This window comes from Mytilus californianus, unplaced genomic scaffold (assembly GCF_021869535.1).
Source record: "Mytilus californianus isolate M0D057914Y unplaced genomic scaffold, xbMytCali1.0.p SCAF_4, whole genome shotgun sequence".
NCBI lineage: Eukaryota > Metazoa > Mollusca > Bivalvia > Mytilida > Mytilidae > Mytilus > Mytilus californianus.
The window spans coordinates 88,063,527-88,079,354 of record NW_026262690.1 but is presented as its reverse complement, the minus strand read 5'-3'; the positions used below and the strand labels follow the sequence as shown (position 1 = coordinate 88,079,354).

General features: G+C 30.8%; 1 protein-coding gene across 1 annotated transcript; it reads left to right on the top strand.

Moving 5' to 3' along the window:
• The first annotated feature begins 8,850 nt into the window (after nt 1-8,850).
• Nucleotides 8,851-13,582, top strand: LOC127737021 (uncharacterized). Its single transcript, XM_052247569.1, has 4 exons — nt 8,851-8,962; nt 9,992-10,162; nt 11,288-11,370; nt 13,379-13,582. The coding sequence occupies exons 1-4, from the start codon at nt 8,920-8,922 to the stop codon at nt 13,451-13,453; spliced, it is 372 nt and encodes a 123-aa protein (XP_052103529.1). The 5' UTR covers nt 8,851-8,919; the 3' UTR covers nt 13,454-13,582.
• The last annotated feature ends 2,246 nt before the right edge of the window (nt 13,583-15,828 follow it).

The window sequence follows — 15,828 nt, the reverse complement described above, 5'->3', positions numbered from 1 at the left end:
ATATTAAATTAAAAAAATGAAATTATATATATATAAAAAGATAAACTAAACAATTCACATACATGACATAAAACACATGAATTATAAACTGGTATGAATAATTATTGTAATTTGTATAACTACATATGAAACAAAACAAAAAGAAAAAATGTAAGGCTTCATTTTTTCCACAATTTAAAAGATAAAGTGTAATATTTTTTCAACTATGATTATTGTATGACCCTTTTATATTTTGTTGATAATGTTGAATTTAAATTTTCACATTAAAATGATAATGGACTTCCGTACTACAGATTTAGTTATAAGAGCTGCAAGGAGAAAGACACCCAATAAAACTGTTTGGAGCTATACAAAAAATCAAAATAGGAATGAACAAGCATTAATCAAACATAATTGTACAACAGTACATGGTGCTGATGTTAATGATGATTCTGATACCAGTTTTTTTTGAAAAATGTTAAAATATGAATTTTTTTTAAAACATAGCATAAATTAAATAGTGTTTTTTCAATCTGTAAAAATAGAAAATTCTAGTTCATATAAACATGATAAAAGAGTAAATTTTCATTGCATACAATCATAATTCCTCAAATCCCCTACTATTAATCCTCTAGGTTTACATATCATTTTATACAACGTATTATATATATACACATGCATAACTTACTTTTTGGGAAAATGTTGAAAACAAGATAATTTGTTTATGTACCGAGTGAATAAAATCCAAATTGAAAAAGCAAATGCACTGTGTAATGAACTTCTGATACCATTATTATAGTTGATGTTTATCCAGATGGGCGGGGTTTTCTCATTATTAGAGGCAACTGTCAATTGTGATATAACTTCTTCCGCCAAATTTGATTTTTATTGATACCCAGTGTGTGCATTTTCTTTCACGGTATATTTAGAATTTGATGGGATGGAATGCTTTCTTACTGGTCAAAACCTAATTGATTTATGATTAAATGCTAATCCTGAAGTATCCCCATGGTACATATGTAAATTATATTGAGGTTCTAGTAGAAAATCATAATTTATTCAGTTGTGGCACATACATTTTTGTCATGAAAATATAGTTTTAAATGAAATTATCTGCAAGATGGATGCCCCTGTTTGTCTGATAATGGCTATATTATATCTATGGTCTGATTTTCGCAAAATTTATGTTGTTTTTACCAGTTATCTACAAAACCGTGTATCAGATTTCCATTAATATCAATAGAGCAAATGTTTATACCAAATTGAATTTATATTTAGTAATTTCTTATGGACAAAGGTTTATGAGGGAATAAAATACACTATAGGAGAAATCTGAGACGTGGTCATGGAGGTCAAACTGTGTTGCACAAGACTAAAAAATTTTTGGATGCTATAAATAATATAAAAGAAGCTTATTTCATTCAAATGTGTACACCACAATATATCAACTAATTACATAATTATAACATACATGTATGTAGAAATTGTGTAATAATGAAATTAAAGCCATTTCCTTTTATTCCCCCATCGACCTGAACATGCATGAAATATTTGCCAGTGGACGTTAAGCAATCAGCTGTAGGAAAGTGATTACATCAGTTTACATTTTTCTGATTGGATTTGAAAAATCTTTGTATTATGCTACATGTACCTAAGTTTGTAAGTTTGTCGCAAAGTACATATAAATAGTCTCTGTTTTTTTTTCTTCTTTTTTCTTCTTTTGATAAACATTGATGTTCAGTCAGTAATAAAACAGTAATATAAACAGGGAGTTAACTAAATCATATATAGATGCATTTATACATCTGTGACTTCATATAATCAAAGTTTACATTTTTCTGATTGGATTTGAAAAATCTTTGTATTATGCTACATGTACCTAAGTTTGTCGCAAAGTACATACAAATAGTCTCTGTTTTTTTCTGTTTTTTTCTTCTTTTGATAAACATTGATGTTCAGTCAGTAATAAAACAGTAATATAAACAGGGAGTTAACTAAATCATATATAGATGCATTTATACATCTGTGACTTCATATAATCAAAGTTTACATTTTTCTGATTGGATTTGAAAAATCTTTGTATTATGCTACATGTACCTAAGTTTGTCGCAAAGTACATACAAATAGTCTCTGTTTTTTTCTTCTTTTTTCTTCTTTTGATAAACATTGATGTTCAGTCAGTAATAAAACAGTAATATAAACAGGGAGTTAACTAAATCATATATAGATGCATTTATACATCTGTGACTTCATATAATCAAAGTTTACATTTTTCTGATTGGATTTGAAAAATCTTTGTATTATGCTACATGTACCTAAGTTTGTCGCAAAGTACATACAAATAGTCTCTGTTTTTTTCTTCTTTTTTCTTCTTTTGATAAACATTGATGTTCAGTCAGTAATAAAACAGTAATATAAACAGGGAGTTAACTAAATCATATATAGATGCATTTATACATCTGTGACTTCATATAATCAAAGTTTACATTTTTCTGATTGGATTTGAAAAATCTTTGTATTATGCTACATGTACCTAAGTTTGTCGCAAAGTACATACAAATAGTCTCTGTTTTTTTCTTCTTTTTTCTTCTTTTGATAAACATTGATGTTCAGTCAGTAATAAAACAGTAATATAAACAGGGAGTTAACTAAATCATATATAGATGCATTTATACATCTGTGACTTCATATAATCAAAGTTTACATTTTTCTGATTGGATTTGAAAAATCTTTGTATTATGCTACATGTACCTAAGTTTGTCGCAAAGTACATACAAATAGTCTCTGTTTTTTTCTTCTTTTTTCTTCTTTTGATAAACATTGATGTTCAGTCAGTAATAAAACAGTAATATAAACAGGGAGTTAACTAAATCATATATAGATGCATTTATACATCTGTGACTTCATATAATCAAAGTTTACATTTTTCTGATTGGATTTGAAAAATCTTTGTATTATGCTACATGTACCTAAGTTTGTCGCAAAGTACATACAAATAGTCTCTGTTTTTTTCTTCTTTTTTCTTCTTTTGATAAACATTGATGTTCAGTCAGTAATAAAACAGTAATATAAACAGGGAGTTAACTAAATCATATATAGATGCATTTATACATCTGTGACTTCATACACTACAAACCAGTCAAAGTCTGAAATGGCCTATATCTGTACTCGACTGTACTGATTTTTACTCGACCAGTCTGAATTGGTCTGAATTTTACTCGACATTACTCGACCCCAGTCTTAACCATACTCGACTGTACTGATTTGTACTTGACCCTTATCTTTGCCATTGAAAATAGTCTGAACTATTACTCGACAAGTCTGAAACAGTCTTAACCCATTCTCGACCTGTACTCGACCTACTTTTTTCAGTCTAAACCATACTCGACCAAAGGTTTGAACAATACTGGACCAGTCTGAACCATACTTGACCAAATAATCTCTACTTTTTCTAAATTTTAACTGTTAAAATAAATTTCTTTTTAACTGACATGACAACAGCCACAATAAAATAAAGATATATTATAAAACAGATTTTTACATTCTTACATGATTCTCAGATTTATCAAATAGAGATAGTTGAATGTTAAAAAAAAATTTTCTTTTACCTAAAAACCACACATATACTGAGGGTAATTAAACCTTATTAAGGTGCTTCTTGTTTGGCATGTGTTTTTTTTTTAAATTAATTTTCCAAAATTCCTAAATGAAAACTACATAGGTTTCATGGTTACATACAAAAAATGTACAATAGTTATATAATTATCTTTTTAATGAGGTAACAACAGCCAACAAAATCACTGAAATTGTTTTACCTTATTTTAGAAATATATCTATTATTATAATTTGGGATATATTTTATACAATATATATCAAAAAGGGATAAAAATTAAAGAAATTAATAAAATTGTTCTTCTGATTAGTGGTGAAGTAACATCCTGCTTGGGGCAAACTCATGAAAAAAATCACACCTGGTCAGAGAGTATTAAATTCTAAATAACATTCATTCAAAATTGCAACATCCTGTGAAACTTAAATCACAAGGCCTTTTGAATACACTAGATAAGTAATACACGAGTTTAAGAAAAATAGGGCTTTCTTTTTACCTGTAAAACATACATGTACTGAGGTAATTAAACCTTATTAAAGTGCTTATTGTATGCCATGCTTTTAATTTTGACAAAAATTATTTAAATTTAATTGAAATAAGTTTTTACTGTAACTTTGGAACACATTTCCTTTTTTAAAAGTTTATCACAGGATTACTATGGAAGTTCTATTATCATGATTATATTAAATTCTTGGTTTAACAAAACAAAGGTGTCATTTTTTAAATTTATCAAGTTGCTTTATACATGTTATATGCTATTTTATATATGTTTTACTAAAAAAAAATGTTCACTGCATTATTAACTAAACTCAACTGACACCATAAATCTATAATGGTAAAAATTGTCCAGTAACCATAAAATATATCTGAAACATTCAAAATTTTTTGAATAACATTGAAAATATTAGTCACAATTCAGTTTTGAGATTATTTGATCAGCTTATTTTATTTTTATTTTAAAGGTGATATATGTGTATGTATATAAGTGTTGATGAATATGGTGTTGAAGTTATATTATGTTTATTGTGAAATTTTGATTTCAATGCTATATTGAATACATTTTTAATTTCAAATTGTTGTTCAAATTTCTAGCCAGGGGAAATAGCTGTTGTTAAAAACAGTTCCTAAATTGATGAAATACAATAGATAGATACAAAAAATAGGTCTAGGTTGGTTAAGACTTGGTCGAGTATGGTTCAGACTAGGTCGAGCATGATTCAGACTAGGTCGAGTATGGTTCAGACTAGGTCGAGCATGGTTCAGACTAGGTCGAGCATGGTTCAGACGCGTATAAAATGGTTAAGTACTGGTCGAGTACAAGTTCAGACTGTTAAGTATGGTTCAGACTACAGTCGAGTATTATCAAGTAAATTTCAGACCAATTCAGACTGGTCGAGTAAAAATCAGACTGGTCGAGTAAAAATCAGTCCAGTCGAGTACAGATATAGGCCATTTCAGACTTTTACTGGTTTGTAGTGATATAATCAAAGTTTACATTTTTCTGATTGGATTTGAAAAATCTTTGTATTATGCTACATGTACCTAAGTTTGTCGCAAAGTACATACAAATAGTCTCTGTTTTTTTCTTCTTTTTTCTTCTTTTGATAAACATTGATGTTCAGTCAGTAATAAAACAGTAATATAAACAGGGAGTTAACTAAATCATATATAGATGCATTTATACATCTGTGACTTCATATAATCAAAGTTTTTCATGTTTTGTATTAATTTTATTTTCATAATAACTCTTTTTTTTTTGTACTAGTTTAATGCATTGTTTAAATAAAAAGTGATAAATAAAGTTAAATGTAAAAAATGTAAACATGACGAAAACATTAGTTCTTTCTAACAATGAAATATATCCGCATTTAAAAAAATAATAATTTGTAATATTGTTTTACCTAGTGTATATATATCTTTAATAACAAATCTAAGTAATTCTTAAATATATAATTTTTTATTTTAAATTTGTTTTATTCTGATTTATAACCTGTTCAATTGCTAAGTAGCTTTTAATTGTCAGTTTCTTTTGTCTGGATTTCCATTTGACACATCTTTTAAATGACCAGATGATAAGTGTAACAGCCATAACACCACACCGAACCTTTGAAGTCAGTGTTGACCTTCATCTATGGGCATTGACTTTGCCGTGTTAACGTTATAACTGACGGTAACTAATCACAACTTTTATTGTGGTATAATTTAAGAGATCTTGGACGACATAAACTTTCATGGACAATGCAATTTAACTGTTATCTAATGCATATAGGCGATAGCTAGTCATTCGTACCTCATCCATTTCGTTATTGAACCGAATATTCACAGCAGTGTTTTATGGCAGATTCCTGTTGTATTTTAAGACATCATAAGGGAGCTACCATTTGATTTTTATGGGGGGGGGCTAGGATGAAAAATTTTGTCCTTATTCTTTTTTTTCAGTTGGCAGTCTCTGTCCTGCCTTTTTATTTTTCACTCTATTCGGTCCCCCCCCCCATAAAAATCAAATGGTAGCTCCCTAATTACAAAAACAACCGGTTCCTTACAAGTCATCTTTTCATAACATGCAAAGTTTCTCTACGTTTATGAAAAACTAGTAATGGGGATAAATTTCAGCTGAAAAAGTTTGTTTCTCTCTGAAGACTACGAAGAAGACAGTAAATTCATAATATAACATTTCTACCTTTTCTTGTGTTAACTTTAGATTGATACGCAATGCACTGCGTGATTTTTTTTCCAAGGGTCAATATGATTCCCAAAAATAGTACTGTAAATACAGAAATTATTGAGAGGTTTATGTTAATGCTAATATATGCGACTGTGTTATTTTTGCAATAATAAGAACGGTAAACATATATCTGTATTCAGATTTTCTGAAATCGCAATAATAAATCTCGCATTTCTATTCATTCTTTAAAAAACGAAATAATAAATGCACGCAATAATTTCTAAATTTACAGTATACTGCAAGTGGTGGTAATTAATAATTGAAACCCTAAAGTGACATTTTCTTTTAAACCTGAAAACATTGAATTGGAAGCGCATGACATTTCATTTACAAGATATATTAAGAAATCATCATGTCACATTAAGCAAACAACTACGACGAGCACATATTATATGTCTTTCGGTTCATTTTTCTACGTTGCTGGACCGCCTCGATGGCCTCATGGTAGCGTATTAGCTTTTAGCGCAGGAGGTCGTGGATTCGAACCCCGGCCGTGTCAAACCAAAGACTTGAAAATTAGTATTTGAATTGGTGCTTCTTCTCAAAGCACACTGTTTTAGGAGTAAGAGCAACGATTGGTAGGCTCGGAGTCAGACAATGTGTCCAGGTAAGGTGACATGTCTTCCTGCGCACTGTTAGCTTGTAAAATCCGACTCGGTTTGTCGGTCAAGTACAAGAAGAGTTTTTATTCCTATCACATTTCATTTTCATGTCCTGAATTTGCATTTATTTTGCCGCTGGACGTTAAAAACAACCATCCATCAATGTACGTTGTTGACATTTTCTTTTAAACCTGAAAGTTGCAGTCAATGGGTTATGAACCATTTCCAAATTATTACAGAATTTTCGTTTTCCTTAAGAGTTCTGACATATAAATGCCATATCACATACCAATGGGATTAATAAAGGTATGACAAATTGCATTGTTCTCTTCGTCCTTGAACTAATGTCTATCAAATTGAATTTGATTGAAAATCAAGTAGTTTAGAATCAATTTTTATACGACCGAAAAAAAAATTGCGGTCGTATATTGGTATCACGTCGTCGTCGGCGTCGTCGGCGTCGTCGTCGTCGTCGTCAGTGTCGTCCGAAGACATTTGGTTTCTGGATAATAACTTTAGTAAATGTAAATAGAAATCTATGACATTTAAACACAAGGTTTATAACCACAAAAGGAAGGTAGGATTGATTTTGCGGGTTATAGTCCTAACAGTTTAGGAATTAGGGGCCAAAAAGGGGCCCAAATAAGCATTTTTTTTTATATCCAGACAATAACTTGTGGAACAGTGTATGGATCTCACTGAAATTATACCACACGTTTCCATTCCACAAAGGGATGGTTAGGAGTGGCTTTGGGGGTTATTGCTCAAACCGTTTAGGAATAAGGGGCAAAAAAAGGGGGAAAAAACATGGGTTTTTTGGTAAATGAACAATTAAAAAAAAGTACAATGTTATGTTTGGATTACCTTTCTTACACTGCTTTTAAATTATGTATAAAGAAATGTTGTATTGTCTTGAGGTGATTAACTGTCAATTTATTTTTAGAAGTTACTATTTAAAAATGCTGATTAAGGAATATTAATTTTAGCCATGATTATGTATGTCATTTTCTATTTCAAGACTTTTATGATGTATCTAAATGGGTAATTATGGTTGCAAACTCCATTGGAAATTTGAATTGAGATTATGACCATATCCATAAGAATTTTTTTTTGGGAAAACGGGGGGAGGTGAAAACAAATTAGGGGGGGGGGGCGGGGTAAAGGGGGGGGGTCAATTTGCAACAGCATTATGTATTGCACAAAAGCAAAAAATTGAATATAAATTTAAATCATATAACCAATTCTTAGTTCTTTGACTACAGTTATTCTGTGTCAGAAACCTATTATATGTCAAATATTTAATTACAATCCAAATTCAGACCTGTATCAAGCGCAAATATTGTGTCCATTTTTGCCCCAACTGTTCAGGGTTGGACCTCTTCGGTCGTATCCAGCTGCACTCGGCGAGGCAATTTTTATCTTTATTCATTGTATTCATCAATCTCATAATAAATGCAACATACTTATTCTTATGCATGCTACCAGATACTATATGGTCTCATTCATGAGTCTAACTTGCAGTTCAACTTTTGCAACTCCAACATCTGTCTTTTTCTAGCTTGACTAATTCACGAGAATTTATTTTAATTTCATACCCGCGCTTGCGCGAGCTATTTTTTATAGTAAAAGATGTGGCTGAGCAGGAATTTACATGGATGAAGATTTAATGAAAAAAAAAATTCTGTTTCATTTTGACGAGAGAAAAATTTGGACAGAAAATAACGCTAATGCTTATTGACAACCAAACCAGTCCTACGCACCTAACAAATTATGATACATAATTAACAGTACTGAAACTATTCATAAAACTTTTAACAAAATTATAATTATTCAGATTGAACCACTGACATTTCGCTGCAGCATTGACAAAGGTTGAACATGATAATATTCCAACTAAAATTGACATCAATTTTATTTAAATACTCTAATACTACCAGTATATAAAATATTACACTACTTTATATACCAAGTCTGACTAAGCCTTCATCATTTCAAAAGCCAAGATGATGAAGATCGTGCTGCTGTTTGCTTCCCTGTTTGCCTATGGTAAGTTAAAAAATTTAAAAAATCGAATTAGTTTTTTCCATTTGGAATAACTATGTTATGAAAGTCGTGAATTGTAACATTTAAATTTTCGTTTGAATCATAGTGTTATCTTATACTTGATAAAGCTGAATGTTGGTTGTTCAATTCGATCTTTTTTTAAATTTTAACCGATCTGTCTTTTCGTAAAGTCATACGAAACGATGTTCGGTATTTACAATGCATATATAATTAACTTTGTCCTCTGTATGCGTTTTTATTTACATTTATTTACGAATCCATAACGTATAATCAACAACAAATATTTCAATCTGTGATTGTTGATCGAAAACTCTGGCTGCTTATAGTCTATTTTCATATTACCGACTTTTGACCCCGGAATATATAATGTTTTGGTTTTCCGATGATTTTCTGGTGTATAGAAAGAATAAAACAGTAAATTTTTCCCAAAATTGCACCGACTGTTAGCTCGATTTTAGTTCTTGAAAACATATCTAGACAACAAATAGTCTGCTAAACACTAGACGCAATGATGATCTCTTGGGCTTCCGGAAGGGTCAGGAGTTTCTAAGATTGTTGTTTAATGAAATACCCAAGGTTTGCAGGACTAAATTACATTACAGTTATTAAATTTGACATATGCATAGGTTTGAATACTTGATGTTATAAGAACAGACCAGTGTTTTCCGGTACTAAAACGGAATCATTCGCCCGGATGTCAGTGTAGAGCTCTCAATCGATCATTGAAAAGGTCAACTTGAAATATTCAAGGTCGTATGCACAACATACCCCTTTGGAAAGTCCTTGATGAGTCCTAGTCTTTTCATGCACATTAGAATAGTTCAAAATCAAAATATCAAGTCCAGGTATAAAGATTAGAATTTCAAATTGGGTTCTACTTTTACGACATATGGTCACAAAAAGGGGGCTGTGGGTACAACTACACCCCCTATCTCGTCGGACACTTGATCCACACTTGAGTTGTTTGAAAGCATTTATTACAAAAGTTATGTCAATCGAATTTTATTTCAGTTGACTGTTTTGTCAAGGTTGAAAACTACAAAAATTCGGTTTATATAATGAGGGGATATTCCAAATGGGATAAATTCGAAAAAGCAGCAGATACAACCGTTTTTGAACCGAGCGACTATGATTTGATGTCTGATAAAAGTCTATTTTGGGTTGAAGGTTGTAACAAGAAAGGTAAGATTACAAATTAAATATAATATTTATAATACATCTTACAAGCTAAACAAAATAATTTATAGCACAACCACGTCAATAAACTAGTCACACATGATTGAAAGACTAACGGGTTTCTTATCGAATGAGGATATTTGATATCGCACAATTCCAACCTTCGTTATCAAATTTCAATAAAAAATTCAAAAAAAACAGTCCTATATTTGGTTTATTACCGGGTATTATAATTGGACTCAAATATAACGAGGCAAATTGAATGAGACATGAGTGTTCGTTAATGAGACAGCATCCCAACGAACAAAGTAGCCAGATTCGAAAAAATATATAGAGGTCAACATACAGTTTTAAGACAGGTGTCGATATACAATATTTAAAGATCTTAATCGTTCAGAGTCGATAAAGAAGAAAAAAGGTATTAGGCCAAAACCAAACTAAAACGATAAAGCAGGAACAAGATAACAGGCCAAAACCAAACTAAAACTTTAATTTGTGCTGTATACTGTGAATAACTCTTTTCAATAATCCCATCCGAAACCAGTATTATTTTTTCTTTAAAAATCTTTCTTTAGAAATTATCTCCATACTAGTCCTATCCGCGATTTGAGATGTGCTTAAGTGTGATAACGAGATCTCAAATGTCATTGTCACTATGATGACTTTAATATACTAATTACTGAAAAAGTGTTTCAACTTTTTCTAATGAATTAATAAACACGAAATCAATTGGTGCAGACAATTTACCAAAACAGAAAGTTATATCGTCACAGAAGTAAAAATAAAAATGGCAATACAAAAGTCATGGTCAGAATGATGAACTGAAACTGAAATTGTGTTTAGAAATTTGTTCTAAAGAGTTAAAATAAAATTGTCAGTGACAATTATGATAACTAAGTAGTTCCCCAATCCATTGTAAAAAAAAAAGAAAATAGACCCGGTGGTTCGTTTACAACATAAAATTGGGATACTATTAAATGGAAAAAAACCCTGCTAAGATCAATTCTTGTTGAAAAGGCATATGACTTTTTTCAAGGCATTCGAGGGGAAATGCATGTTAAAAAAGATTGTTCTTAATTGACACTGTGGTCTAAAGATCAATAATAGATGAATTTGTATATATATTTTCAGGACATTTATTACAGTTTTACAAATATGAACCAGATACCATGACGCAATATCCGGTTTTAAAGTACTATTTCACAAATGAAGAGGTAAGCTCAGTATTTAATCAAATGAAAAACATTTTACTTTTGGATAAAGATAGTATAGTGTAGTGTTTAAACAAATGATGATAGATTTTTTTCAAAATGTAGTTTGATCGTGATATTTCCAAAAATTTAATGAAAGGAATAGGTCACTGAACATGGTTTCAAGCCATAGGTTTTGCAAAAGCATTAATATGTGAATAGAAAGAAAATTAGATGATAGAATTTTGAAATAAGATATCAGAAAAAGGTTTTATAAAATCATAAATTTCTTCATCTATATAATAAAAAGTCTAACAAAGCAATAGCATTCTTGCATAAAGAAAATGGTAAGGCAAATTTCCTCTGCATTTATCTCGCATCTCAGCCATTTTATGTACAGCATTTCATCTTACTTTGTGTGGTATTAGTTTCTAACAACATTGTTTAGGTCTAAAGATGATTCAAAACTGCAATTTGATGCGGGTGATTTTGAGTATTTTTCAATAAATGATTCCGGAGGACAAAGTTAACCAAAACCAAAATGTTGTCGGAGGCTAAGCTATGTAAAGCCTTGTTACAACTACCTTCATAGCAGTTGTTTCTGTTTTCATAAATTCCTGAAATCAGAAACGAAGATAATAATTTAAAAACCTACCATTCCGGAGCATTTTTTACGTATACTTTTAAGAAAAAAGAGATAAAAATTTTGGGACAACTGATTGAGTGATTGATTGATTGATTGATTGTTGGTTGCTAAACTCCAGTGGCAAATATGTCATGCATGTCGAAGACAAAACAAATTAATAATAAATACAAAAGGTAGGTCATGTAGTAAAAGCGGTCAGGGATGAAAATCGGGAAAATTTGGACGGCCACTGGAAAAAAGGGTATATTGGAAAGGGAAAGAAATTTTGACTTGCAATAGACAACCTATATACCACTCAAAGAGTTGCTGCAAGTTCTTAACGTGCAAAGAGCGTTGCAATCTCTTTACACGAATCGTTTAACGTCCACATTTTGACTGGACGTGACTGTGCAGTTGTATATCCCGCAAAGCCAAACGGACGCCCCACTTTGGCTAGGGTTTTACTGCCGGTCAGAAAAAGATCTCAGTGACCATAGTTCTATTCCCCAGTCACCCTTGGGGGGTAGGACAAATGAATTTTATCGTATGTTTTAAAATGTTTTTATTTTTTTACTGCACATTCATAGTGGTTTTTTTCTATCAACAAACTGAAATAGGTGCAGGAAACGTGTTTCTGGTTAAAAATTCATTCCGTAAAGAGGATTACTATGAAATATGCACACATCGATCTTATGAATCAAGGACTTTTGATTTGTGACTTTTTTTGGTGACAAAATTGATGCAGCTATTAAACTGAAATATTTCCTTTCAGCCTTAGATATCTACAACTTTATATAAAAAGGCTTTAAACACGAAAAGGACAGAAAAATAATACTTGTGTTGAAAAGGAGATGTTGCGTTTCTTATATATGTATTTCTCTAATTCTTCGTCAATTTATCCCTTTCTACACCCATTGTATAAAAAAAATTCATTTGATCTCAGTTCTAAGACTTCATTGGTTAAAATCCGATTATGACGTCGAATTTTCTTGCTTTCCTCTGAATTTCATATTGTGACGGCATGAAAAAAGGCGACCATATCTGATGACGTCACATAGAAAGAACACATCTTTTTGCCGATCATTCAAAAAGAAGGAATAAGTTTGCCTGCATATTGTTTGAAAGTCATTAGAGAAACAGATTCCACCACCAAATCTCGTGTAATACGATATTTATCCACTCTCGACAGTTAAATTTTAAATATTTAAAACGCTCGGCGAGCCTCGCGTTTTAAATTTGAAAATTTAACTGTCTCGAGTGGATAAATATCGTATCACACTCCATGCAGTGGTAGAATCTATATTGCTCAGTATACATGTAAACATGAAAAGTGCCTTTTAATTTTAAAATCCCATTATCACAATTCAAACGCATTTTTTTTTTACTTTAACTATTTACTATTTTCAGTATTACCAGAAAATATCAACGACCATCATAGAACAGATGACTTACCACCCTGTCGTTCATGTAAAAATGTTTTAGATATTGACATTTTATATGTACTTCCAGACTGTAACATTTTATTTTTTTTCTTGTGTGTGTTTTTTTTTTATGTTGTTGTGTTTCTTAATCTCCTTGTTTTCTGTAAAATATTAAATAGAATAAACTGATTGCAGTATTGTTCAACAAGAAGTCATGGCCATTGTTTTGATATGTAGCCTATTTATAGATTTTTTAGTCCCCAAATAACCTACTTGGGACAACAATTTTTGATAGTTTTTTATTACAGTGGTGTGACCAGCTCTTTGGAAACTCATGCTACCCATATACTTGCTTTTCTTTTATATTATTATCATGTATGATTTGTAAAAAAAACGGTAACATTGTTCTGATCAAAATTAATATCTTTTTTTTTTCTACCAGAAAATATCAAAGCACATATGGAACAAATGACCAACAATCCTTCTCTATCACCTTTGCAAAGCTGTAGGTCAAATGTTTCAGATATTGATTCCTACATTGTTCTATTATTCAGACAGTTAAAGTTTTTTTGTTTCTTCTGGTTTTTTTTCTGTTTTTATTTCATTCATATTGCCACTACGTCATATATGTATCCAGTCTTTGTCATCTTTCCGTGAAATATTTTAAATATATTATTCCGGTGCAATATTATTTAACAAGAACCGACAGTATCGAAAATCGATATCCGATCTCTCCCGTGCAGCAATGATAAATTTATATAAGGATTCCGTTTTTATTATCTAAAAGTAATTTAAAAAAAAACAAAAAAAAAACAACACTGTTCAAAGAAGATCAATTCTGTCTTTCCCTTCATGCAAAAATATATCTTTAAGAATAAAAGGATATATTGAACATAAATCTATGAAAATAAGAAGATGGTATGATTGCCAATGAGACAAATCTCCACAAGTGACCAAATCACACAGGCTTTATAAACTATAGGTCACCATACGGCCTTCAACAATGAGTAAAATCCATACCGTATAAGTCAATAAGACAGCAGCCAGACGATCGAAAGATATATAGAGGACAACGTACAGTTTGTAACAAAAGACAGGTGGCCAAACAAAAGTTCAAACTCTAAATATTCTCAAGCCTGTTAAAATGTTCTCAAGCTCTTTTTATACGAGCGTACCTGATGTTAATTATCCAAAAATGTGTATTGTGCTCACTGGAAGCAAACCATTTAGTATTTTTCAACTCTTGCATAATACACATTTCAACTTCTTACTGTACACAAACAATCGATTTTCCCAATACATTAAAAGAGTCATAAAAAGACCATATATAGATGAAATACGACAGATGTCGGGTACGCGCTGAAGACATCAACCGTCAAACTTTGGAGGTCTTCTAAAGGTTTTGATATTTTCTAATACTGATTTTTCATTGGAAACGACGTACCTGCGTAATTCGACGAACGAATATATTGGGGCCGGTTATTGACAACCTATGAATATGTTTACCTCTCAAGTTGAATTTTCTAGTACCACAAGACTGTCAAAACCATACACTGATATTTTGGTCGATTTGAAGTAATTTTCATGTACTAAGAAGTTACTGTAATAAATATAAGTTTGCCGTGGCATTTTCAGTTAGTTTTTGACTTATGACCTCTCTTTCACGTATTTTTTTTTAAACACGATATTTTCAAAATTTCCACCTACATTGTTACCTTCATAAAATCACGATTGATTAAACTATATGTAAAATTACATGATAATTTATTATAGGATTAAACGCCTTTTTAAAGGAATTTATTGGTGTATGAACTCGACCAATTCACTCATAAATAAATAAAAGTTCGATATGTTTGTGAGCGACTTGGTCCAGTTTATACACCAATAAATTCATTTAAAAAGGTGTTTAATCCTTATAATTTTTTTGAAATTGGAGACAAGGAAATTTATTTTTCCACACTCGTAACCTCTATCAAACGTAAATTGTATATTTTTGTCATTGAACTGGCCTGGCGCATGAATATATTTGTCGGTGAACGGAAAAATAATATTTATATAGTCCATGAAATTTGCTATCTGATAAAGAATGAACTACAAAAACATCGTTTTATCATTCACATGAATGTTTTGTGTTTTTTATTTAATTTAAGTATTGACGCGAAGTGAAAATAAATATTTTCAACGTCGAGCTGGATTGTGTTAATATTATCGCCGCCATCTTGTTTACACTGGTTACAAAAAGTAGTTCGGTCAACGTCATCTATCGAAAAATAAACAACGTCAGGAAGTCCTTTCGACCAATCATATAAACGTATTCCCTTATATGCAATTCATATAAGAATTATTTTTTTGTCGATTATGCTGTGTGGATTCCTACTAAATATATAAAAAGTGCGTAGAGAACTTAGTTTAATATATATGAATACATTGGTTCAA